General features: G+C 40.5%; 1 protein-coding gene across 2 annotated transcripts; it reads right to left on the minus strand.

Moving 5' to 3' along the window:
• Nucleotides 1–7,958: 7,958 nt before the first annotated feature.
• On the minus strand, nucleotides 7,959–24,724 carry BZW1 (basic leucine zipper and W2 domains 1). Of its 2 annotated transcripts, XM_027124621.1 has the most exons (12): nucleotides 24,597–24,724; nucleotides 23,343–23,416; nucleotides 20,894–21,070; nucleotides 18,406–18,500; nucleotides 17,551–17,616; nucleotides 16,798–16,933; nucleotides 15,952–16,061; nucleotides 15,646–15,816; nucleotides 15,046–15,192; nucleotides 14,396–14,534; nucleotides 12,920–13,042; nucleotides 7,959–12,496 (listed from the first exon to the last, which is right to left on the minus strand). In XM_027124621.1, exons 2-12 carry the CDS (start codon nucleotides 23,404–23,406, stop codon nucleotides 12,465–12,467), a joined length of 1,260 nt encoding a protein of 419 aa, XP_026980422.1. In that variant the 5' UTR covers nucleotides 23,407–23,416; nucleotides 24,597–24,724; the 3' UTR covers nucleotides 7,959–12,464. The 2 variants fall into 2 exon arrangements, with proteins under 2 accessions (XP_026980422.1, XP_026980432.1); XM_027124631.1 differs by lacking the exons at nucleotides 18,406–18,500; nucleotides 23,343–23,416; nucleotides 24,597–24,724 and having other exon boundaries at nucleotides 20,888–20,971.
• Between the last annotated feature and the right edge of the window lie 49 nt (nucleotides 24,725–24,773).

Below are 24,773 nucleotides of genomic sequence, written 5' to 3' on the forward strand. Positions count from 1 at the left end.
CCAAACACTTGTAAGTGGAGGTTGATTAGAATAAGCTATAAAGCCTGCACTGCTATAATTGGTCCTGAGGCCAGTGTTAATATTTATCACCCTCTCGTCTGCCACACATTGTAGATTCACACTCTGCTAGTTGAGAATGCTTGCTTCTCATCGATGGGATGCCCAGACTTTCATCCCTTGTGAGGCGACTCAGTCTCTGCTTACCTTGCCTTTGTAAGGCCATGGTTGCTACAGTTGCCCACTTGGAATTATCAAGTCATAGACATACCAAGAGTAAGTCCTTAAAGTTCCAGACATATTCTGCCTTGCCCCTGTGGCAGCAACCCTATCTTTCATAATAATCAGGCCCATTTCCCTGTGATACACTAACACCTTTACTTGGCTTATGGTCAGCCAACATAAGAAGGCCCAGATAATCAGGCAGCAGTCAAAGCCTTAGGTTTAGTGGAACTCACTGGGTGTCCCCTTGCAGAAGTTTCCTCCTGTCCTTGGAACAAAACCTCCAGTTCAGGAGTGTTCCCAACTGGGTTGCTGGCCCCGAGTCATGCATTCTATCCAGTGGGGAAACAATAGCACATGATGGTCATTGGTTCAAAGTATATAACACATCTTGAAGGATAGTGCCCCAATCTCAGATTGTTACCCCTAAATTGATGTCTTAGCTGCACTTTTTTTTTTTTGCGGTACGTGGGCCTCTCACTGTTGTGGCCTCTCCCGTTGCGGAGCACAGGCTCCGGACGCGCAGGCTCAGCGGCCATGGCTCACAGGCCCAGCTGCTCCGCGGCATGTGGGATCTTCCCGGACCGGGGCACAAACCCGTGTCCCCTGCATCGGCAGGCGGACTCTCAACCACTGCGCCACCAGGGAAGCCCTGCACTTTTTTTTTAATAGACCTTTATTGGAGTATAGTTGCTTACAGTACTGTGAAGTTGTACACCAAAGTGAATCAGCCATATGCATACATATGTCCCCACATCCCCTCCGTCTTGAGCCTCCCTCCCATCCTCCCTATCCCACTCCTCTAGGTCATAGCAAAGCACTGAGATGATCTCCCTGTGCTATGCTGCTGCTTCCCACTAGCTATTTTACATTCGGTAGTGTATATATGTCGATGCTACTCTCACTTTGCCCCAGCTTCCCCCTCCTGCCCCGTGTCCTCAAGTCCATTCTCTATGTCTACATCTTTATTCCTGCCCTGCAACTAGGTTCATCAGTACCATTTTTTTTTTTTAGGTTCCATATATATGTGTTAGCATACGGTATTTGTTTTTCTCTTTCTGACTTACTTCACTCTGTATGACAGACTCTAGGTCCATCCACCTCACTACAAATAACTCAATTTCGTTTCTTTTTATGGCTGAGTAATATTCCATTGTATATATGTGCCACGTCTTCTTTATCCATTCATCTGTCGATGGACACTTAGGTTGCTTCCATGTCCTGGCTATTGTAAATAGAGCTGCAATGAACATTGTGGTACATGACTCTTTTTGAATTATGGTTTTCTCAGGGTATATGCCCAGTAGTGGGATGGCTGGGTCATATGCTAGTTCTATGTGTAGTTTTTAAAGGAACCTCAATACTGTTTTCTATCATGGTTGTATCAATTTACATTCCCACCAACAGTGCAGGAGGGTTCGCTTTTCACCACACCCTTTCCAGCATTTATTGTTTGTAGATTTTTTGATGATGGCCATTCTGGCCGGCGTGAGGTGATACCTCACTGTAGTTTTGATTTACATTTATCTAATAATTGGTGACGTTGAGCATCTTTTCATGTGCCTCTTGGCCATCTATATGTCTTCCTTGGTGAAATGTCTATTTAGGTCTTCCACCCATTTTTGAACTGGATTGTTTGGCTTTTTGATACTGAGCTCCATGAGCTGTTTGTATATTTTGGAGATTAATCCTTTGTCTGTTGTTTCATTTGCAAATATTTTCTTCCATTCTGAGGGTTGTCTTTTTGTCTTATTTATGTTTTCCTTTGCTGTGCAAAAAGCTTTTAAGTTTCATTAGGTCCCATTTGTTTATTTTTGTTTTTATTTCTGTTAGTCTAAGAGGTGGGTCAAAAAAGATCTTGCTGTGTTTTATGTCAAAGAGTGTTTTTCCTATGTTTTCCTGTAAGAGTTTTATAGTGTCTGGTCTTACATTTAGCTCTTGAATCCATTTGGAGTTTATTTTTGTGTATGATGTTAGGGAGTGTTCTAATTTCATTCTTTTACACATAGCTGTCCACTTTTCCCAGAACCACTTATTGAAGAGGCTTTCTTTTCTGCATTGTATGTTCTTGCCTCCTTTGTCATAAATTAGGTGACCATTAGTGCGTGGGTTTATCTCTGAGCATTCTCTCCTGTACCAGTGATCTATATTTCTGTTTGTTTGTTTGCGGTACGCGGGCCTCTCACCGTTGTGGCCTCTCCCGTTGCGGAGCACAGGCTCCGGACGCGCAGGCTCAGCGGCCATGGCTCATGGGCCCAGCCGCTCCACGGCATGTGCGATCTTCCCGGACTGGGGCACGAACCTGCATCCCCTGCATTGGCAGGCAGACTCTCAACCACTGTGCCACCAGGGAAGCCCTGTATTTCTGTTTTTGTGCCAGTACCATACTGTCTTGATTACTGTAGCTTTGTGGTATAGTTTGAAGTCAGGGAGCCTGATTCCTCCAACTCAGTTTTTCTTTCTCAAGATTGCTTTGGCTATTCAGGGTCTTCTGTGTTTCCATATGAACTGCAAACTTTTTTTTTTTTGCGGTACGTGGGCCTGCCTCTGTTGTGGCCTCTCCCGTTGTGGAGCACAGGCTCCGGACGCACAGGCTCAGCGGCCATGGCTCACGGGCCCAGCCGCTCCGCGGCATGTGGGATCTCCCCGGACCGGGGCATGAACCCGTGTCCCCTGCATCGGCAGGCGGACTCTCAACCACTGTGCCACCAGGGAAGCCCTGTATACATTTTTAAACTTTACAAATGAGATTGCACCTCTTGCTTTTTTTTCCTCTTAACAAACACAAGTATTTCTGTAAGATAGGTGTGGCAGAACTTTTCCAAAAATATCTACCACAGTATCTCCCACTTCACATGTTCTTTGGCACTGGTAACTGCTTCAAATAATAGACTATAGCAGAAGTCATGCTAGGTCGTAAAAGCCCATGAAGCTTCCTTCTTGTTTTCCTTGAGTACCTGCTCTCGGCAGCTCGCTCGTCAGGGACTACCTTTTGGAATCCAGCTCAATAGAATGCAAAAAGTTTGCTCCTATGTAGCTGTGCTCTCTCTAGTCTTCTTTGTGCTATTACTGTCATACAAATTACATCATTAGACATCAGAGGTTCATCAACACAGTTTTATCATCATTGGTTTATGGTACTTGCATTATACATCAGGAGAGAAAAAAGAATTAGAAACAAAAAATACATTTATACTATCTTTTACATTTACCTATGTAGTAACATTTACCAACATTCTTTATGTGAGTTTGAGTTACTATCCAGTGTCCTTTTTCTAAAAAATATCTATCTATCTGTCTGTCTGTCTATCTATATGGCTGCGCTGGGTCTTAGTTCCGGCACTCGGGATCTCAGTTGTGGCATGCGGGAATTTTAGTTGCGGATGTGGGATCCAGTTCCCTGACCAGGGATCGAATCTGGGCACCCTGCATTGGGAGCGCAGAGTCTTAGCCGCTGAACCACCGGGGAAGTCCCCACTGTCTTCATTTCAGCCTAAAGGACTGACTCCTTTAGTATTTCATGTAGGGCAGGTCTTCTAGTAACAGATTTTCTCAGTTTTTGTTTTTCTGGGAATGTCTCAAATTTTCCTTCATTTTTGAAGGATAAATTTGCTGGATATAGAATTTTTGGTTGGCATTCTGGTTTCTTTTTTTTAGCACCTTGAATCTGTGATCTCATTGCCTTCAGACCTCTGTGGTGTCTCATGCATTCAGATGCAGCCATTCCAAGCCACAGTCCTTGTAGTAATCACTATTGCAATAATCGCCAAATGCAGCAGGCACTTGGTTCCTCAAACACTTCATTTGTAAGTGCTTCATCGATGATTTGATTAACTGGGATGCTATTCCATGCCATAGATTCCTCGACTTCTGTTTCCCACTGACAAAAAGCTCAGCAGTGCATTCAAGTACAAACCAGATCCCAAATACCCTTCTTTCAGAATTTTGTAGGACCACTCCTGGTACCAATTCTTTCCAGCCAGGAGACAAGAGAAAATCGAATTGTTTTAACAGAGGGATTTAATATAAAGTATTTTAAAGCAAGAACTAGAGAATTGAAAAGGCAAAGAGGGAATACTAATGTATCACAGAGGTAGTAATTACAGGAAGTAGAAATCATCTCTATGGCTGGGGGTAAAAAGGAAAGATGTTTGGATTATTAAAATAATTTAAAGGTTTAGAAGAGAGCCCAAAGAGCTGGGATTTAGCTTGGGGAGGTGCCCTTACCTGGCTGGTACTAGAGCCTTGAACTCAGAGAATGAACTTCACAGAGCTGGGGGCAGACCTTTGAGAGGAAAATGCCAACTGGCTGGTGCTGGTATCTTTGAGAGTGACCATAATAAGACTGATTCTGGTAGTATGGGATTACTGCAAAATGGACCCAAGTGCCACTGCCAGGGTGAGGGCCATTGCTGCGGTGACACTGACACGAACAGGAAGCAAACAGGAAGGAGCAAGTTCTTCATCATTCCAGTCTCCCTCTAGAACCCCCTATAGGCAGAGCCTAACTGGGAACCAGATGACATAAAAGAAAGGTAGTCGGCAGAGTCCCAGCCCCAGCATCACATAGGAAGAAAGGGTCCGGAGCTGTGAGATGATAGCTTCATCATCTCTCACACACTACCACTTGATTTCTTTTCCTGAGATGATTGATCTATTTGGATTTTCTCCTCAAGTCTATTATGTTTATATATATATATATATATATACACATATATATTTAAAAATTTTTTGGCTGCATTGGGTCTTCGTTGCTGTGCGTGGGCTTTCTCTAGTTGCAGCAAATGGGGGCTAGTCTTCTTTGAGGTGTGCGGGCTTCTCATTGCAGAGCACGGGCTCTAGGTGCGTGGGCTTCAGTAGTTGCAGCACGCGGGCTCAGTAGTTGTGGCGCACAGGCTTAGTTGTTCCGCGGCATGCGGAATTTTGCTGGATCAGGGCTTGAACCCGTGTCCCCTGCATTGGCAGGTAGATTCTTAACCACTGTGCCACCAGGAAAGTCCCTTTTTATATTTTAAAATAACCATTCAGGATTACATTCATCTGCATGTGTTAGGGGACCTAAAATAAAAATGATTTAAATAAGATAATTTTATTTATTATCTGAAAGAAGTCCAGATGTAGGTTGTCCAGGGATGGAATGCTGTTTGTGTCAAGAACTCAGGCTCTTCCTATTTTGTTGCTCTGCAATTCTCCACAATTCTTTACGGTCCAAGGATCCTGTTTGAACTCCAGTCATTGTGCCCATTTCCCAGCTAGCAGGAAGGAGATAGGGAAGGAAAAAAGACATAGCCTCTTCCTCTCAGGCAACGGTCCCCAACCTTTTTGGCACCAGGAGCTGGTTTCGTGGAAGACAACTTTTGCGGAGGTGGGGAGGGTCTGGTTCAGGCGGCAATGCGAGCAGTGGGGAGTGGTGGGGACCAATGGGGAGCGGCAGATGAAGCTTCGCTCGCTCACCCACCACTCACCTCCTGCCGTGCGACCCAGTCGCTAACAGGCCGTGGACCGGTAGGGGTCCACGGCCCCGGGGGTTGGGGACCTCTGTTCTAAGGGTACTAGAAAGAGCCCATCCCACCCTCTGTAGCTTAATCATATGACCACACTTGCTTACAAGGGAGGCTGGCAGATGTTTTCTGAGCAGACGTGTCCAGCTAAAAGTTGGGGATTCTAAGAAAAAATCAGAAAATTAATATTGGGGACCATGATACGTCTGCCACACAGGGGTATAGTGCTAGGGATCTGCCCACTTTATTAACTTTTTTGGTTCTGAATTTTAATACGGTGCTTACTCTCATCTGTGTCTGGTATCAACCAGTCCATAGCCCCTGTCATTTCTCCCCAGTTTCTCCAGATGGTAACCCATTTTCTGCTGAACTTGTGGAAGGGCAGTGAGCAGGTGGCATAAGGGCAAGGGATAGAGGAGGTGGCTACTCCTCTGTACAGAGCCCAGTAAGCGCATCTATTTTCGGCTCCAGTCCTTACTCCCATCCTTAGAAAAACTAGTGGTCCCAATATCCGACTTTCCTGGGCCCTGCAGTATCAGTCTGCTTCTCATGGTTGTTAGCTCTCTGCTGTGCTACAGGGGCTTAGAACAGAGAAAGCTAAAACCAAGCCAGTAGGTCATCTATCTGCTTTCCTTCTTCCAACAGCTGATTATTTTTCATCTGCCATTAACTCTTCTCTCTTGTTGTCTTTGTAGCTTTTTAACTTTTACATTGTTAAATGTAAAAGTTAAAAAGGTGAGAATGAAGTCTTGGGAGGACATTTACTCTGAATGCTTCACCACACTTAGAAAACATGACATTCATTCTTACTAGGCCATGAGGCTTTCAGTTGTCATCAGGGGTCTTTCTACACGTTGCTAAAGCAGGCACGATGATGATGGTTGTTGGAACTTCCCTTACCTTTTACCAGTTCAAATCAAACAAGAAACCTGCCAGGGCTCTTAGTTCCCCATGAACACATCTTTCCTTGCCAAATAAAAATAATAGCCACTATTCACTGAGTGATTATGTGACAAGTACTGCATCAAGCACCTCTTTTATTTAAATAGATTTCGTTGCAAACGCCTCAACCACTCCATGAGATGGGCATCATTTGATTTTACAGACGCAGAAAAGAAGGCTCAGGAGTTTTATTATTTGCCTCAATCGCACAGCTCGTAGATGAGTGAGACATCTTTCTCCAAGACTGTGTTTCAGGTAGGCATGCACTGTTTTGATGTCGAGGGCTTGCAAACCGTACTTTGTCCAGTGTAGCTTCCCTCATGGGATTTGAGTGGTAGGTGATAGCCCTTGAAGTGGACTCTCCCCAATGTGCTAGCACCTCCAGCATCCTTGCTCTGCACTCACCTCACTCTCCATTACCTGCCTCCTCCTCTAGGCCTGAATTCAGGCATCCAGTCCTGCTCACCTCCACAGCCCTGAACTCAGCGGAGCACCCAGCAGCATGCATCCGTTGACTGACAGCCTCTAATCCATCCTGGCCGCCATCAGTCATGGCAACCCTAACCACAGAACAGAAATCTTGGATTCATCTTTTCTAAAGAAAGTTGCTTCTAAATATTTGTAATTCACACAACAGCCTTCATTCTACACGTAAACATCCCCCTCAGTGCATTTTTTCATACCTTCAACTTCTAATCCAGGAAACACTGGATTTGTTCTCATTACTTCACCTATTCAAATAAAACGTTAATGCTTACTACCTGACAAATATTGGATACTGGGTATATAGTGGTGAATGAGGGGAAGGCGGATTAAGTTAAAGAATTATGCAGGGCCCTCCAGGCAAAGGCAAACGCCTTACAACAAACTACACTTGCATTTAAATACTACTATGGCTGTTGATAGATGCTGATGGCTCGAATTCAGGTGATGGCACTGGAGAGAAGTGATTTCAGTAATTGGAATAGGCAGGATTTGATCTGTTAGATGTGAGGGCTGAAAGGGAAGGGACTTGAAGCCTTCTGGAGAGGGTAGATGCCATTACATTTTACGAAGTGAAACACTGGCATTTTTTGAATATGTACGTGTTTGGATAGGAGTTTGAAGTACACGTGAGCCAAACAAAAGCAAACGTTGTTTGGAGAAAAAAAAATTTTCTGAGGGGCACAGGCCTTTTGATGGTACTTTAAACACGAAGTCAAAACAGTAAGGACCAGGACAGGACTGAGTGTTAACCAACCCCAGCACTCAAAGGTTATTAGCATACAACAACCAGTGCAAGTCACTGCTTTTCCCTTTACATTAATAAGGAGTCTCATGAAATTTTATTCAATTTCAAGGGTACAGACAAGAAGCAAATTTCACAGAGAAATAACGCAGCAATATAATCACTGGCTTGGATGGCTGTACTTGAGGTTGTTCAGAGTGCCAAGAACTATCTGGATTATCGGCTACCCAGTTTTCTCCATTCTTCAGCTTTTTGCCACATGAGGATCCATTATTCCTAACTAAAATGGAAATGAGGTGTACTTACAGACATAATATTTTATTCTCAGGATGCCAGAAAATGTAGAACATCTTTCTGAAGTAATAGGGGCTTCAGTCTGTAAGTGGGTCACTTATTTCCCCAATAGGTTTACCTCTAAGTCAACTTGAAGCACAGCCTTCAGGATTTCAAGCTTAAAAATATGGTTTAAACTATTTTCATCCTATTTTAAAATGGTTACACTGACTGGAAATTCCCTGAAACAGCTCAGTTATATTTGATAACTTTGTAGCACCCCAAATTCATTACACACATTTAATGCATAGTTCCCAGACCTGCAGTAAGTAATACAACCATAACCATTCTAATCATATCATAGTTTAATAAGATATTGGTCCCTCTAGGTGAAGTCTACAAAGCAAAGGACTGCGCAGATTTGCTGCCACGTTTCCTCTACGGCACTGTAGTAGGCACAAGCAGTTGAGCTTTTACTTTAACTAAGGTTATTAAGAGTTACTAAATTGACAGTGATAGAGTGAATTTGTAAAGTATCCTCACCATTTTTTCATTAAGAGGTGAAATGATAATCTTAGAATAAGGATAAAAGGATTGTAGGTGCATTGGAAAATTAAAATGATTGGATATAATATGGCTGCTAATATAGCCCACAGTTAAACAGAAGGAAGAAAAGTGGGGAGGGAAAGGGAGTTTGGAAGCCTTTCTGATCCATACCAAATTTCACACAATTATGCATAAGATTGTGTTTAGGTACAAATCCACTGCAATTCAAGTTTTTAGACAGAGGCCAATTATAAATTCATTATTTCGAAGTCAAAAGTACTTATCACGTCTTCTAGATCCCACTTAAATAAAGTCTTCTTAAAAACTTAATAATATTTCAAACCACTAGGTTTCAGTAGGCTGGTGAATAGACATACCCTATATCAGTACTAGAGGACTAATACTTTACATGAAAAATCATAGCAAGGCAGTTTACCAGAATTCTCATAGGAATGCACATTAGCCTATTTTACATGGCACCTGTAAATAGCATCTGAGGAAATTTTTACAAAGATAATTCAGTAGTCTAGGTAATAATGTACACTAGAACTTTGGCATCTATGTTACACTTTAAATCAACCAATAGTTCTATCAGTTCCTGCAAGCAGCCTACTTGAATATGACAGTCGACTCATCAGTAAAATTTCAATGCCATTTATCAATGTGTTATAATGAACAACTTTAATTAAAATAAATCATTCACCTAGGATTTTAATTGATTTTTATAGATGAGAAGGAACCTGAATGATTCTATTTATGATACATTTATAAGTCAAGTAAGAATCTGGCAAGACCTCCAAAGCCAATGGGAAATGATTTGTCTGATGCCTATGGTGGGAAGGGTATAAAGCACAGCTATTATAAGATGGTGACTGGCAGAAAACAAAGTTTTTCTATTTTCTAGTGACCCTGGCAGAAAAAAATACTGCTTCAAGATCTGGACACACATAAAGATACATTCGCCAACGCAAATGTCTATCACTAGGTCCCCTCCCCTTTTAAAAAAGATATATTAGGATCCGCATTCTCAAGCGGGGGTGGTGTCACCCCCAAGTAGGACCAAAAAACCCCCTTACTCTTTTCATGTATAAAGCAGATATAATATATATACAGCATATCTATGATATTAAAATTCAATGGGGGGAATTCCCTGGCAGTCCAGTGGTTAGGACTCCACACTTTCACTGCCAAGGGCTGGGGTTCAATCCCTGGTTGGGGAACCGAGATCCCACAAGCTGTGTGGCGTGGCCAAAAAAATTCACTGGGGCACTATTAAAAAAAAAAAAGTTTAAAAGGCTTTGGGCCTGGGGTTGATGAAAAAAAGCTTTAAGAAACACTGAATTATAAGTCAATCTCTGTCACAGGCATTTCTTCTCCCCACCATCACTATGCTATGTCAAAATACCCTGTGGCATTTTTGGTATTTGGAATTTTCGTAAGAACATAATGTCTCTAGGGCAATACTCCCAGAATAATTAAGATTAAGAAATTTATCATCAGCTCTAAACACATTTAATTATGGCATCTAAGAGGAGACTTATCCTTAGAAACTGACACCAAGTTAGGAAAATCAATTAACATTTATCTGATCATAATTACAAGTACAATCTTAACAACTATATTAAGAATTACAGGTTTGAGGTTGGCACTGGCAGCTGAAATTCAAAATTGCCACTTAAAATTCAAAATGAAAATCTGCAAAGCCTTTTTAGAAAGCATTCCCTTTCTTTACACTATACTGTCACAGGTGACTTTATCCATTTACTATAATATTGTAGTAAGTAAACACTACTTTGCCATGAAGGAAAAAACTGTGATCAGAGATCATAATGTAGTTCTGGAAGACTATACATTTTCACTATACACAGTATATAATAAGGTGCACTCTGTACTGCAAGTAACATGCAATGATTTGGTTGTAGAAACGTTAATGTAGTTTCTGCTACATCAGAATTCTGTGTAGGTGTTTACAGTTTGGGGGTCATAAGGATGAAAAGAGCAATTATTTAATGCTTACATAGTAGAGATGTCTGAATGCATAACATACAGTTACCAGTAGGCATTAACATGGAAATTACAAAAAAATTAAAAAAAAGATTAACCTATATAAACCTAAGTGTAAGGATGGACTTTATTTAAAAAAAAAAGTCTTTTAAGGACTACAAATTACAAAGTAAAAGCAGATCACTATGTAGAAACCTAGTGAATACATTTTGTCTGCGCATGAAAGCTTTATCAAAGTCATTCATTTAACAATTTCACCCCCTTCACAACCGTATCAGTTATGATGCTCTTCTTCATAAGGTTATTATACCTTTATTTCAAACTATATTACATGTTATTCCCTCAAGATAAACTTTTTAAACACCTAATTTTTAGCTCCTAAGAATGGCACCTCTGAAAGGGGCAATTCCCACGCAGTCTCTGGCGGCATTATTCCAAGCTCATTTCTTTCACCAATCAAAACAGCTTTCAAAATGTTCACTTTTAACATGAAATCTTTCCACCAAAAAGTGTGGCCACATTTTCTTTTCTAATGACTACATATAAAAATGGGTAGCAGCAAGAAAAGATGGAAATTAAAAGGCAGCCATTAAAATAAATGGATCAACTGTACAGAAGAGATATTTGGCTCATGGCAATTTAAAATATTGGCAACTGGGGTAAATTAGTAGGCAGATGCTTGAGTCATATATGAATCTGTGAAGAGAATGAAGCTGGCCCAGTATGACCAAGTAGGATAATCATTATCACTGCACTTCATTCTTTGCAACAAATACTCTAAGCCAACAGGAAATCTGAGTTATATTTAGAATCCCAATCAGAACATGCTAATAACCACTTTTCTTTCAACAATTTTCTGGGTTTAGTACAGTCATTTGCTTTACTTATACTGTTTTATGAGTCCTTTCTTACCAATCTAAGTGTATGACAACTGTAAAATACTTTAAATGACAATGCTTTTCCAAGGTATATTTGAAAATGGCGGTATGAAAAGAATATTCATTTGTTTTGTCTAGAAAGAAGCAAACTGAATGCAGAGGTTTCTCAATGGGTAAAAGCTCAACTTTTTTCTTCCCACCACCACCACATACAATTTCCCAAACACCTCACTTTCAAGTTTGTTCTCCATGGCTTCATTTTAAGGAATGAAAATCAGAGAGCAAACAATTGAGCTCAAGTACATCTGGGGTTAAAAATGCAAGAAAATATCAACATGCAAGCAGTGGTCCAAACACTCAAGATTCATGTAAATGAATCTACTGTATATGAGATTTCCATTGAGGAGCAGGGCTTTGGGCATACCAAATTATCACACAAATCACTGCCTTCTGAGACTCTGGATACTTTTACAGTTTAATTTGCAAACAGAATTTTTATAACAAATTATTTTTAACCAAATCATGTCTTGAAAACTGTTTATATAGAAAACCCAGGGAAAAAGTGAACTGTTCATTGTGGAAGGCCTTAAATTACATTATTACAGTAGAAAATACAGGAGGTAGAAGATAACTGAAAAGACTAATGCAACATTAGATTCAAATCTATAGCTCCTGTAGCTACTTAAAACATGGTTTTAGAAACTAAATCCAACATTTCCAGTAACCATAGAAACAGTTAAAATAAAATTTGCCATGAAAGCCCTTATATCATGCTTGATATAGGGAGGTAGGAAGATGTAAGAACCAGGACACATGAGACATGACATTTTATCTACAATTCCTGTTTGCTTTACTGAGGGTGTAGTTTCAAATTCAGTCACCTTCTTCAGCTTCAGACTCAGATTCTAGAAAAGGGGAAAAGTGCAGTCAAGCATTACATGGTATCAGAAAGCAAAACTTCTGTTTATAACTTCATTTAAGGAATTTTATTAATAATGCTCTACTCATATGAGGGGGATATTAAATGTATTCATTTGTAAACCTCAAAATTCATAAATATTAACTATTCTCAAAATTTTCTAATTTCCTAAGAATGACAGTATTATGGCCAAGCCATCAAAATACCTGAAGTCTAGTTTTCCTCACCTACTTTAAAGTAATAAGTTTTTGCAGGTCTGTCATAAATGAACAAAAATCTGTACTCACATACAAAATGGTACCTGAATGAAAGAAGGCAACATGTATGGACATACTCTTGGCCACGTTAAAATAAGTTCTCAGGCTTTACCAAAAAAAAAAAAAAAACCTGCTCAAATGAAAAGACTTACCTTCTTCAGCATTTTTGAGCCACTCTACAAACTTTTTCATTTGCTCAAGGAAGACACTTTTCCCCTTGGCAACATGTGCATCTTTATACCACTTCAGAATGGGTTCTTCACTCAGAACTTCAGCTATAAAGAGAGCAACCTTTACATTTGTGGAGTTTTCATACAGTACTTCTCTAACTAAGGCAGAGTTAGAAACCCCCTAAGGCAGCTGTCCTCAACCTTTCTGGCACCAGGGACCGGTTTCCCATGGGGGGGTGGGGGTGGGAGATATGGCTCAGGTGGTCACGTGAGCGACAGGGGCGGCAGATGAAGCTTCACTTGCTCGCCCACTGCTCACCTCCTGCTGTGCAGCCCGGCTCCTGATGGGCCGCAGACCGGTAGCGGCCCGTGGCTCGGAGTTTGGGGACCCCCTGCCCTAAGGTGCAAACGCCTTCAAGGCAAAAAAGATCTCACTGAAAAGCAAATATTTTGGTTGCTTACAAAATAAATCTGTGTTCAGAACTCTCTTAACTGGTTTCTTCAATGAATTAAAATTTAAAGTAGAAAAGATGAAATGAGAACACTACATTAAGAAACTTTTTATCAACTTGTGGCCAATGTATGAACCTACAAACAGGAAATCAACCTTATTAAACCAGTGATTCTTTCAACTGAAGGCAGTTTTATCCCTTGGGGACACCGGACAATGTTTACAGACATTCTTGGTTGTTACACTGGGGAGAGGTGCTACTGGCACCTATTGGGCTGATGCCAGGGATGCTGTTAAACACTCTACAGTGCATAGGACAGTCACCTACAAAATAGTTATCTGGCCCAAAATAGTAGTACCAAGGTTGAGAAATCTTGTGATAAATGATCAGGGATATCTCATAGATAATTCTTTAATTTTTTTTTTTTTTTTTTTAGGTGTGAAAATGGTACTGTGATTTTTTAAAAGTCCATGTGTTTTATAGATAAAATTAAAAGTTAATTACTAACTTTTCCAGAATTAAATGAAGATTTCTAAGATTTATTTCTAAACAATCTGAGTGGAGGAAGTGGAGGTATAGATACTTTAAAGAAACCTAACCACAAGTTGATAATCACTGAAGCACAGGGTACTTGGAGTTCATTACCCTATCCTTTAAAAAACAAAACCAAACCAAACCTGGGGATGCAGGGATGCAGGTAGACCTCTAAGTTTAAAATATGGGAACCAACAAAATCATCTGTCTGGGGAAGAGGACTGGGGGAATATAGGAGGCAAAGTTTGAGGCCTCATCAAGAAGGCTTTAAATTTTAACTTGTTAATAAGCTTTAGAGATTTTTTAAAGATAATGCACTCAAAAGTAACTAATTAAATCAGAGACAACTCAGTCCTGTGATTAGAGTAAAATATTTTAGGGTGCTGACGTTCAGAGAACTACTCACTAGAATTATTTTGAGTTTCCTAGGATATTTGTCAAATGTATTCACAAAATTCAAAATTTAAATTACCTTTATAAAAAAGCACCACTATTTTCTGGAAGGCTTTCATGAAATGAATGTTGTCATAGCAATACTCCTGAATCTTCAGTAACAGAGTCAGCTCAGACTGACCTTGAGTTGTAAAGGCAGCAAGTAGAGGGCTGTATTGCTTTTAAAGGGAAGGGAGAAAAGATTTAGTCATTTTAGTACGATGGCCGTCTATTATAAATTCCTAAGACATAACTCATCTTTTATAATCACTGTGAATTATATTCTGTTTAGTGGAAGTTAAAAAAAAAGTAAAGCAGAAAAATTAAGCATTTAAATCAAAAAAGCAATACTACACCAAGGATTCCAGATAATTGTGAATACAATGTTAACATTTTAAAGGGAAAAAAAAAGAATCCTCCTGTTTTCCAATATTCTCTCAAAAGCAAAGACCATATTACAGGTTCAATCTACTTTTAAACATGTATTTGTTTTTAACCTGTGAGCCAAAGAAAGCCCAAATCAGACTTTTTAAAAGGTTATCATCAATAGTTAATATGTTATTTGTCTACTTACTGGTGGTTTATCCCCAGGAAGCACAGGATGTGATAAATCCTTTTAGAAAAGTACACTGACAGTTCACTTACCCCCACTTACAAGAATAATGTTTTACCAAGGCACAGTTCTAATACCTTCAAGTGCTTGATGGCTTGCTCTGCTACAAGCTCCTCTTTTTTGTTCCATTCCACAGTGCTCATTACACTGGACCATATTATTCCGATGACAACTGGTTCTGGGATGTTGTTTTTTTTCATCTCCTCCTTGACATACAAAATTATCTGCAAAAGAATCCAAATTTAGTACAGAAATAAGTTTGATATGTAGATACTACACACATGAAACTCAGACCTTTCACAAAAGCATAAACACCTTTCCATGCCACTAGCAATGACCAGGAGACCATATATAATCATAGAACTTTTAGAACAAGGAGGTACGGACTTCTAGTTCAAACCCTGTATTACACATAGGCGAACTACCTAGGAAAAGACCAAGATGGAAACAGAAGGTCTGTCTATTGGCTTGCACCTTACAAAAATCCCCAAGTGTTATGATTTCTGGGTACCCATAAGGCAATGAATATGAAAAAGACTGAGGCAAAGTCCCAGCATAACATTCTATAGCTATTATAAAACTCACTGGTGAAATACTTTGAAGTTTCTGAAATGAGTAAAAATTTTCTTAGCCAGAAACTTGGCCATATAAAGATAGTTTAAATAAGAATATCTCACATCCTTAAATGGATCACCACGGGACATCTGTTCTTGAAGTTCTTTCTGGAGTTCCTTACGAGCTCCTATGGTTTGCTGATTCCGAACATACTCTGAAAGCTCTTTCAAGCCTGCCTCAGTAAAATACTTTGTGAAGTGTTCAACGCTTTGTTTATTGGCAGGAAAAAGTTCCTGAAAGGAGAATTTAATCTGGTTAAATGGTCTTCAAATCAGATTAAGAAAAACACTTTTCCTCTTTTCACAGATTAAAAATGGGAAAGTTGCCTATTAAGCTTTCAAGACTGTGAAGAATGAAAAGTTACAAACCATCAGTCTGTTATCCATGCTCACTTTCCGAAGACTTGCAGCTACTGCATTGATATCTTTTTCATTTATCCATGATTTAAAGAGCTTTACAGCAAAAGCTGCTGAAACCCCTGTAGAAAAAGAGAGCTTACTTAACAGAAGTACCTTCCTGGATTTCAATGACTATCTCCCATTTCCTCCCTCTGAGGTTCCACCACACAGGATTATTCACTTTATCCCCAAGCTTACCCCTGAACTTCCCTCTGCCACTGCTTGCCATTCTACTCCAATTTCTCTACTCTACTAGTTGTGTAACTGTCAGTCAAGTTAAACTGTTTTCTGATGTGTAAAATGAGAGTAACAATTCTTAACACTTGACAGGGTTGTTGTGAGAATAAAAAATAAGGCATGTCAAATAACTCAGTACTCTAAGCAATAAAAAGAAGTTAGCTTTTAAATTACTGCACAGAAAAATTTAACTATGGAAATCACAAAAGGGAACTTATTTTCTTTTTCAGCTTGCCATTTTCCCCATTTTCTCTATTCAAGATGTTCCCAAGTTTCCCAGTTGGGATTAATCTCTCTCTGGGTTTCCACAGCATTTTTTTTTTACTTTACAATCAATCACATTTTGTCTAGACCCTGGATAGACAGTTGTTAAGTCTAAATGCCAAAGGTATACATTAAATAACTAATGAGCTGAAATGAACCAATTAAATTTAAGGATACTAGTTAAAAAACTAAGACTATCACACAAGTCAAATCTACATAAACTATATCTTAACTTTCGTATCAGTTCATCTTTCAGGCTCTTATCTACTCCACCCTCAGCCAACTAAAGATCATCCTTTACTAAAGGTTGATTACCTTCTTTAACCAAATTCTCATTATAAAGGCTATTAAGAATGGATGCGTTAAGTGTTCCATTAGCCAGAAGAACACCAGTCAACATAGCCAGCTTGTTCCTCTCCGACTCTGAAAAACCCTTTAAGAACAGCAGCAGCTATAAAAGTAAATAGTTAACGGTTAAAAGAGTAAATGCATTACATAAATAGAAGCAGTAAAGCATATTATACTGGTTAAAATTGTGGGCTCTGGGGCCTAACCATCCAAGTTTATATCTTGGTTATAATACTCACTAGCTGAGTGACCTTGAGCAAGATACTTAACCTCTGTCTCAGTCTTCTCATATGTGAATGTGGATAATAAAACTTGTTTCACAGGGCTTTTGAGAATATTAAATGAGTTAATAATTAAGACAGTGTCTCATATTCATTAAATGATACTATTAACCTTACCAAATTTTCTGTGCACTTATATGTAGAATATCTAAGACTCAGAGAGCAAGTATGTTAAATTTCTCCTTGTTAGCTCTGATCTGCTACTCTCTGTCTACTAAACAAACCCCACTTGGATTTTAACCCCTTTGCCACTTGTTTGGATATAGAGCTAAGAAACAGTGTACAGCGAATTACAAAATGATATACCCCCAAACTTCATTTCAAAGACAGCCTACCTAAATATCTAAAATTATCTCAAATCCGTGGCAGAATTAGGATTTAACATTCCCTTCTTTGACCCCAACCTTCTGTTTTCCACAAAGCATATTGCTGCTCATACCTTTTTAACTTCATCTTCAAAACCCTTCTCCAGGTATTTGTAGCGCCTGATTAACTTGTTAAAAACCTGTAAGAATAGTAAAGGAACTGAATGATAACCTCATACGTAAAAATGTCAGATTCCCAAAAGATCTAAGTCAGGGCAACTAAGACCTCTCCACAGTATCTCCAGAATAGCAAAGAAGTGAACCTTTCATCAGATGTTTAAACCAGCTTGGGAAGTGTGTCAATTCCCAAATCCTACAATATACCAATACTGTTAACACTTTAACTGCCACCCTGCAATAGATTTTATTGCCAAATATCAAAGCATGGACTAATTATTGCTCAAATACAAGTCATTTATCCATTTGTAGGATATTAACAGAATAGGATCATAAAATATAGTTCTACTTTCCTAATGACATAGACAACAATCCCTAGGTTAGATGCATTTTAATTCTTTACTTACAGTAACACAAGCATAACTATGTATGCAACTTTCAAATGAGATTCTGACTGGTAAAGAAGCTAATCTGCCTCATTCACCTTTAAAAAGCTACATGCAGAATAATTTAGTGATGAAAATCACGACAGGGAACTGATTTTCCTTTTTCAGCTTGAATTTTTTCCCTAAACAATGGATTAATTTTAGAGGGACAAACAGGAAAAGGAGAGCTGATTCAATTTTTTTCTATTTTGTTTTCCTCAGCACATTTTTAAGTTCCTAAACCATCATACTGCACACCCAGAACACCTCTAAACCTTCAGCTCAGATTCCTTCAACCTGCTACCAGCAATCTCTTAAAAGCAGAATATTCCTTAAACATTAGATGGATAACAGTTAACTGAAATAATTATGTAAAGTTTAATTTACCTGAGCAAATGCTTGCATGGTCTCTAGGTCTTCTTGTGCTGCGAACACACAGACATCTGTACGCATCATGTCATCTGCCAGTGTACCACCTGGGGCTAAGGTATATTTTACAAAAAATTTACAATGACCTTCATTTAAAATTAGTAATTATTTCAATCTTACTTTCTTTTAAACTTTAACTTAACTTTTTATTTTTATGTTTCAGGTGTACAACATTATAGTTCAACCTCTGTATATACTAGTCAATCTTATTTTCTGTAAGGATTCTCATTATAAAATAAACTGATAAAAATTCTGAGATGATTTGAAGGCGAAGTCGATTTCTCAGTAGGAACAAGGCTGGTTGGTTCAATACGTGTGAACAAAGTGAAAACAATTTACTGGAATAAATAAAATAACCCTCTTCAGCAACCCAATGAAACTCACTCACTGCATTAATTCAGCAGTGCCAAATCTGTCACTCAAGTGGAGATGTTCAGAATTGGTTCTGACTTTCCATATAGAAAACCTTTCATAAACTTCCAAAGAGGCTGGGCTATAAAAACCTGCAAGTTAGAGACTTTATCTTTTAGATACATTTGTAAGTATTTATGGATAAAATGATGTCTGACATACACTTTAAAATACAGGGGAGGGGAGATGAAGTCGGTGGGGTAACAGATGAAGTAAGATCGTTAAACATTGCTGAAGTTGGATAGCAGATCCTTAGTTTATTACACTATTCTCTCCAGGATATGTTTGAAAATCTTATTAAAAACGATCCTTTAAAAAGCATTTTAAAAAGCGGCTTACTGATAGCAGTATTATGAATAGAAAATAGGTATGTTTCCCATTTCTTACTACAACTGATACTACAATAAAAGAGATACTCATCTGACTAGGCATTAGAACATATGAACATTTAAGTTCCTGTTCCACCACTGAGCAATTGTTTGATCACATGCAAGCTACTGAAGCCTCTCTAAGACTCCATCCTGCATGTATACAAATAGAGTTCTGATTCTATCAGCTTGGCCGAGGTTCAATACACTGTTACTGTGAAAACATTTTGGAATACTTTAAAGAGCCATGGAAATGAAATTACCAGTATCCTTTGAAAATATGTAACTAAGTAGCACATTCTATTAAGATAGTCTGAGCCTGTTGAGGGTGGAGGCAGGAGTAAATCAGCAGGGCTATGGGTAGAAATATAATGTGAGCACATAATGTAACTATGAATCTTCTAGTAGCCATATTAAAAATAAAAGGTGAGGGGCTTCCCTGGTGGCGCAGTGGTTAAGAATCTGCCTGCCAATGCAGGGGACATAGGTTCAAGCCCTCGGCCGGGAAGATCCCACATGCCACGGACCAACTACCATGTGCCACAACTACTGAGCCTGCACTCTAGAGCCCGCAAGCCACAACTACTGAGCCCCCGAGTCACAACTACTGAAGCCCACGTGCCTAGAGCCCGTGCTCTGCAACAAGAGAAACCACCGCAGTAAGAAGCCTGCACACCACAACGAAGAGTAGCCCCTGCTCGCCGCAACTAGAGAAAGCCCATGCACAGCAATGAAGACCCAATGCAACCAAAAATAAATAAGTTTAAAAAAAAGTGAAATTATTTTGATATACTTTAACCCAACACATCAAAAATATTGATTTTAACATTTCAGTATTCAAAATATTAGAGATATCTTACATTCTTTTTAGCATTGTCTTTAAAATCCAATGTGTATTTTACATTTTCAGTACCTCTGAATTTGTACTAGCCACATTCTAAGTGATTGATAACCACAAGTGGCTAGTGGCTAATACATAGAAGAGTGCAGGATTAGAGTCTTCAGGTACAGAGCTGTCCTGAATTGGTTCCAGGACCGTCGTGGATACCAGAATCTGCAGATGCTCAAGTCCCTTATATGAAAGGGCATAGTATTTACATATAACCTACACATATCCTTATGTATACTTTAAACAGTCTCTAGGTTACTTATAAAACAATACAATGTAAATGCTACATAGTTACTGGAGTATGGGAAATGCAAGTTTTGCTTTTTGGAACATTCTGGACAATCTCCCACCACCACTCCAGGGAATATTTTTTATTTCTGATCCACAGTTTGCTGAATCCATGGATGCGGAACCCTCGGATACGAGGGTTAAATTTATAAAGTATTTGGTAAGACAGAACAAGAGATAGGGATTTCTTCATTAACTGAGAGTGTACAAACACAAGTTGGAAAAATCACTGATGGAAGATACTGTTGGGACTTATATGTCAGACAAGTCTTCCCCAAATGTTATGGTTCTGTAATGGATTTCAAATATAAAGCTAGACAGAGCAATGCAACTGGCAAATTTACTATAATTTGAGAAGAAAAAAATGGGAAAATCCTAAGGGGGTAAAAAAAAAAAGCCACCCTGATTTGATAGGTTTGTCAAATAGTTCATATTCTGGATTCTACATAATCCTCATACAACACACCTCCCACAAGACCCAGACACTTACCCAGCATTCCACCGGCCACCAGAATGTCAAAGAGTGTTTCTGCATATCGGCGATAATCAAGTTTTGCTCCAGAAGCATCAAGAAACTTTGCTACTGCTTCCAAATCAGTACCAGTTTCAGTTAAGCCTTGAATAATGCAGTCTTGAAACTGAGTAGGGTCAAACCTCTCTTTTTCATCTGGGGGAAAACCCCAAAACATTCAGTTTTAAAAGGCTTACTAAAATACCATGAAACCATAACCTTATGAAGCTATAACTACTGAATAAGTTAACCACATTCATCACAATTTCATTTATTTCAATAGCTGGAAAAAACAAACACTACCTAGATTACCCAAGACCTGCAACACAAGCAAACACAACAGGAGACTAAACACACGTGCTTTGCAAGTTGCACCTCTACAAGTGCAAGGCAGGACTGCCTATCATAAGAAGTGTGGGGCTTCCCTGGTGGCGCAGTGGTTGGGAGTCCGCCTGCCGACGCAGGGGACGCGGGTTCGTGCCGCGGTCCGGGAGGATCCCACGTGCCGCGGAGCGGCTGGGCCCGTGAGCCATGGCTGCTGGGCCTGCGCGCATCCGGAGCCTGAGCTCCGCAGGGGGAAAAAAAAAAAGGAAGTGTGTGGCTTTTCTCCCACTATTTTTTCACACAAGTCTCCTAAGTGAGCTAAATGAGCTGGTGTGTTCCTACTGCCAGGTTACCATTTCCACCTGGAATGCTCTTCCATTGCCTCTGAGCTTTTCTGAAATTTAGGATATCTTCTATACCTCAGGTAAACTTCATTCCTGAGTGAAAGGGAGCTCTTGATTTTCTTTAAAAGTGCCCATAACACTTTCTACTTAAAAAAAAAAATCACTCATTTAATACTTATTAAGGTAATCTTTAGAAAGTATATTTACTGAGTATCCAATACATGTCATGTAGCAGTTATGAGTAAGGGCTCTGGATTCAAACTGCCTGATTCAAATCGAGATCACTGCCTAACTGTCTGAATTTTAGCAATTGGCCCCATTCTTCATGTTTGAATTTCCCTATGGTAAAATGGTGATTAAGAGTAGGACCTATCTCATAAAGTTGTTGTGAATATTAAATGACATAAATAAAATATAAAGCATTCTGAAAAGTGCCTTGGGTACATACCTAGCCTTTACTGTGCTGCTGTCACACACTCCAGGGTAGGGTTTGACTTCCCTATCTAGGTTAGATGATATCTTAATTTCTACACAGCACTAGGGTGACCAACTCTTCCCTGTTTGCCTAGGACTTTCTTGTTTTTAGCACTGAAAGGATCTGTGTCCTGGGAACTCTATTCAGTCCCAGGCAAATTGGGATGGTTGTTCACCATACCCAGGACCCAATCATCAAGGACTAGGAGGCCACGAGTGATCGCAATCTGGAACTGGGGAAGTGACATCTCTTCCTGGTACTAACAACAATAATAAAACTACTTGATACTATATTTACACAAAGGCGGTATCAGTAATCCACATAACTTGAGGATACAGAGTTTTCCATTACTGCAGAATTGCTCTGGTTCCCAACTTCTATGCCTCCTCTTGAGAAAATTTACTGGCTTAAATCTAAATGAATCTGCAAAGACTAGAATCCAATTACTCCTTGGTCTCCCTGCTGTAAGGGGGCAGGCTACAATCAGAAATCATAAAAGATTCTGTAATATATATTTCAAAGTGTCTGCCACTCAGGATAGAAAAACACAATTTATAACGAGCAGCCTATCCAGTTCTCTATTTCCTAAAAGTTTCCTGTAAAATAAGGTCAATATGTGCTTTTGAGCAACAACACTGAAAAGTGTAGGGGTAAAATATTAAACCCAATACAAAATATATCTGAGACCACATCTCACTTAACTGTGTGTCACTAGTGCAGTGCCTTGCTACAGAATTCAATATTCATTGAAGTACCTGATAATACACAGAAATAGTTAATATAATTCTCGTAGTTTTCTTACTAAGTTTGTGAGGGAATAGTTTCAAAAGACACTGCAATGTGAACTCTGTTCCATAATTAACTTCCATGGGTTAAAGTCTGATTTTTCTCCCACAAATGTTCACACAGTTTGGGTGAAACTAGTAGTCACGTTAGGAGCTCTCCTTTTATAAATTAACCTTTTCCCTCAAGCAAAAGTTTCCTTAAATGAAATTCAGCGAGTGAAAATGCAGCCCATACTTTCTCTTTTTTAGAGGCACTTTATCTGCACAACAAAAACATCATTCACTAACCTGCTTAGATACATATATGTTGATACCAAAAGTCTTAAAGGTAGTAGAAATATTAAGGGTGTATCTGAAATGGCAGTCAACTAGAAATTCAAGTTCCTTTCGGTACTTTCTCTTTAGGTTTTAATGCTAAGCAATAGCTTGCCAGAGGAACCAAGACATAAAAGTTACTTTGGAGGTCTGAAGAGAGATATTATTAAAATATAAATATTTACCTCTTTTTCTGGTTTTAAAACGCTGGCCTGATAGCGTTGGCTTTTGCTGCTTTTGATTATTCATAAAAGACACCCTGGGGGGGAAAAATAAGGCCTTAAAAATATCAGTGCCCCAACATCCATTTTAAAAACAAAGTATCAAACCCTGGCCTAGTCACATGTAAACCATATAGAACATACACTTAAAGTCTAGCAAGAGACCTGGGGCAGGCACACAGAATTACCTTTGCTTGAATTAAACTTAAGTTCAAAACCTGCATTTCTCCCTACACAAAACCCTTTAAAGATGAAATGTGAAGCACACTTTTAAATGACTTTTCAGCGCCACAACGACTAGTGGCAAATCACCCACCATAAACAGAGGTTAGTCTCTTCCTCTTTAAATTCGCCTACATCTTCCACCACTCTGAGCACCACAGAGGACTAACAGAGATGACCACCACAGTCAGGAGGTATCCCAAATATGCACGTCAATTTAAAGACGCTATCAGAGGGCGAATCCCTTCATCGAGGGGCCTAGTTATGAGGAGCACTACCCTACTCTGAAGTCGTGCCCGTGACCGCAGCGTGCGCTTGCACCACTCCAGCCTGAGAAAGGGGCTGAGAGCCGGCCTAGCCTTCTCCGCCCCATACCTTACAATACAAGCCGCCTCCCTGGGCACGTGTCTCCCCATCCAACCCTTCCCGTGCCTCCCGCCCAGGACCCCCTTGGGCACGGCGGGGACTCCTCGCCCTCAGCCCCCTCTCTACTGACCCCGTCGTTGGCGGTGGCGGCCGCTGCAGCGAGCGGACCACAGGCGCCGAGGCGCTTCGCGCCTGGGGCCCAGCCGCCCCGTACATCCGCCCTCCCTCCCGGGAGAGCAGCGGAGGCGGCCGCAGTGGTGGTGGCGGCTCCTCCGCCCCGCCTGCCGAAACCCCCCACGCATACATCACCAAACAGAGGCCACGGCTGCTTTGTTACCCAGGCCGGGCAGGGCCGCAGGGGGACCTGCCCAGCCCACTGCCTCCGCCTGTGGCGCCGCGGGGCACACTCGGGCCCCACGTTCCGGCCCGGGCACCAGCCCCTCGGCCTCCCTGCTGAAGCAGCGGCCCCGACTTCTGAATCCCGGCGCCGGATCTGATCCGGCCTCATGCGGCGGCCTCCGCCCGGGCCCATCCAAACCGGGCCGCACAGGACCTGCCGCCTCCCTCATCCTCTGCCCAGCGACTACGGGCCGCAACCTCGGCCCGAGACGAGCGGGCCCTGCGCCTCACCGAATTTAAGGCGAAGAGGAAAGAGCCAGAAATCCCGGAGGTGGCGGCAACTGCAGCGGTGTCTCCTCTGCGACCGGAACTAACGAGAGGAGGGGAGGAGGAGGGAAGAGGTGCCACCCCCGCCCCGGCCGGTCTCCTATCGCGAGATTTCTTCCTCTGGTGCTCTGCCCGCCCCTC

This window comes from Aethalodelphis obliquidens, unplaced genomic scaffold (genome assembly GCF_003676395.1).
Source record: "Aethalodelphis obliquidens isolate GAN/ISIS:26980383/991018 unplaced genomic scaffold, ASM367639v1 scaffold2, whole genome shotgun sequence".
In the NCBI taxonomy this organism is placed as follows: Eukaryota; Metazoa; Chordata; class Mammalia; order Artiodactyla; family Delphinidae; genus Aethalodelphis; species Aethalodelphis obliquidens.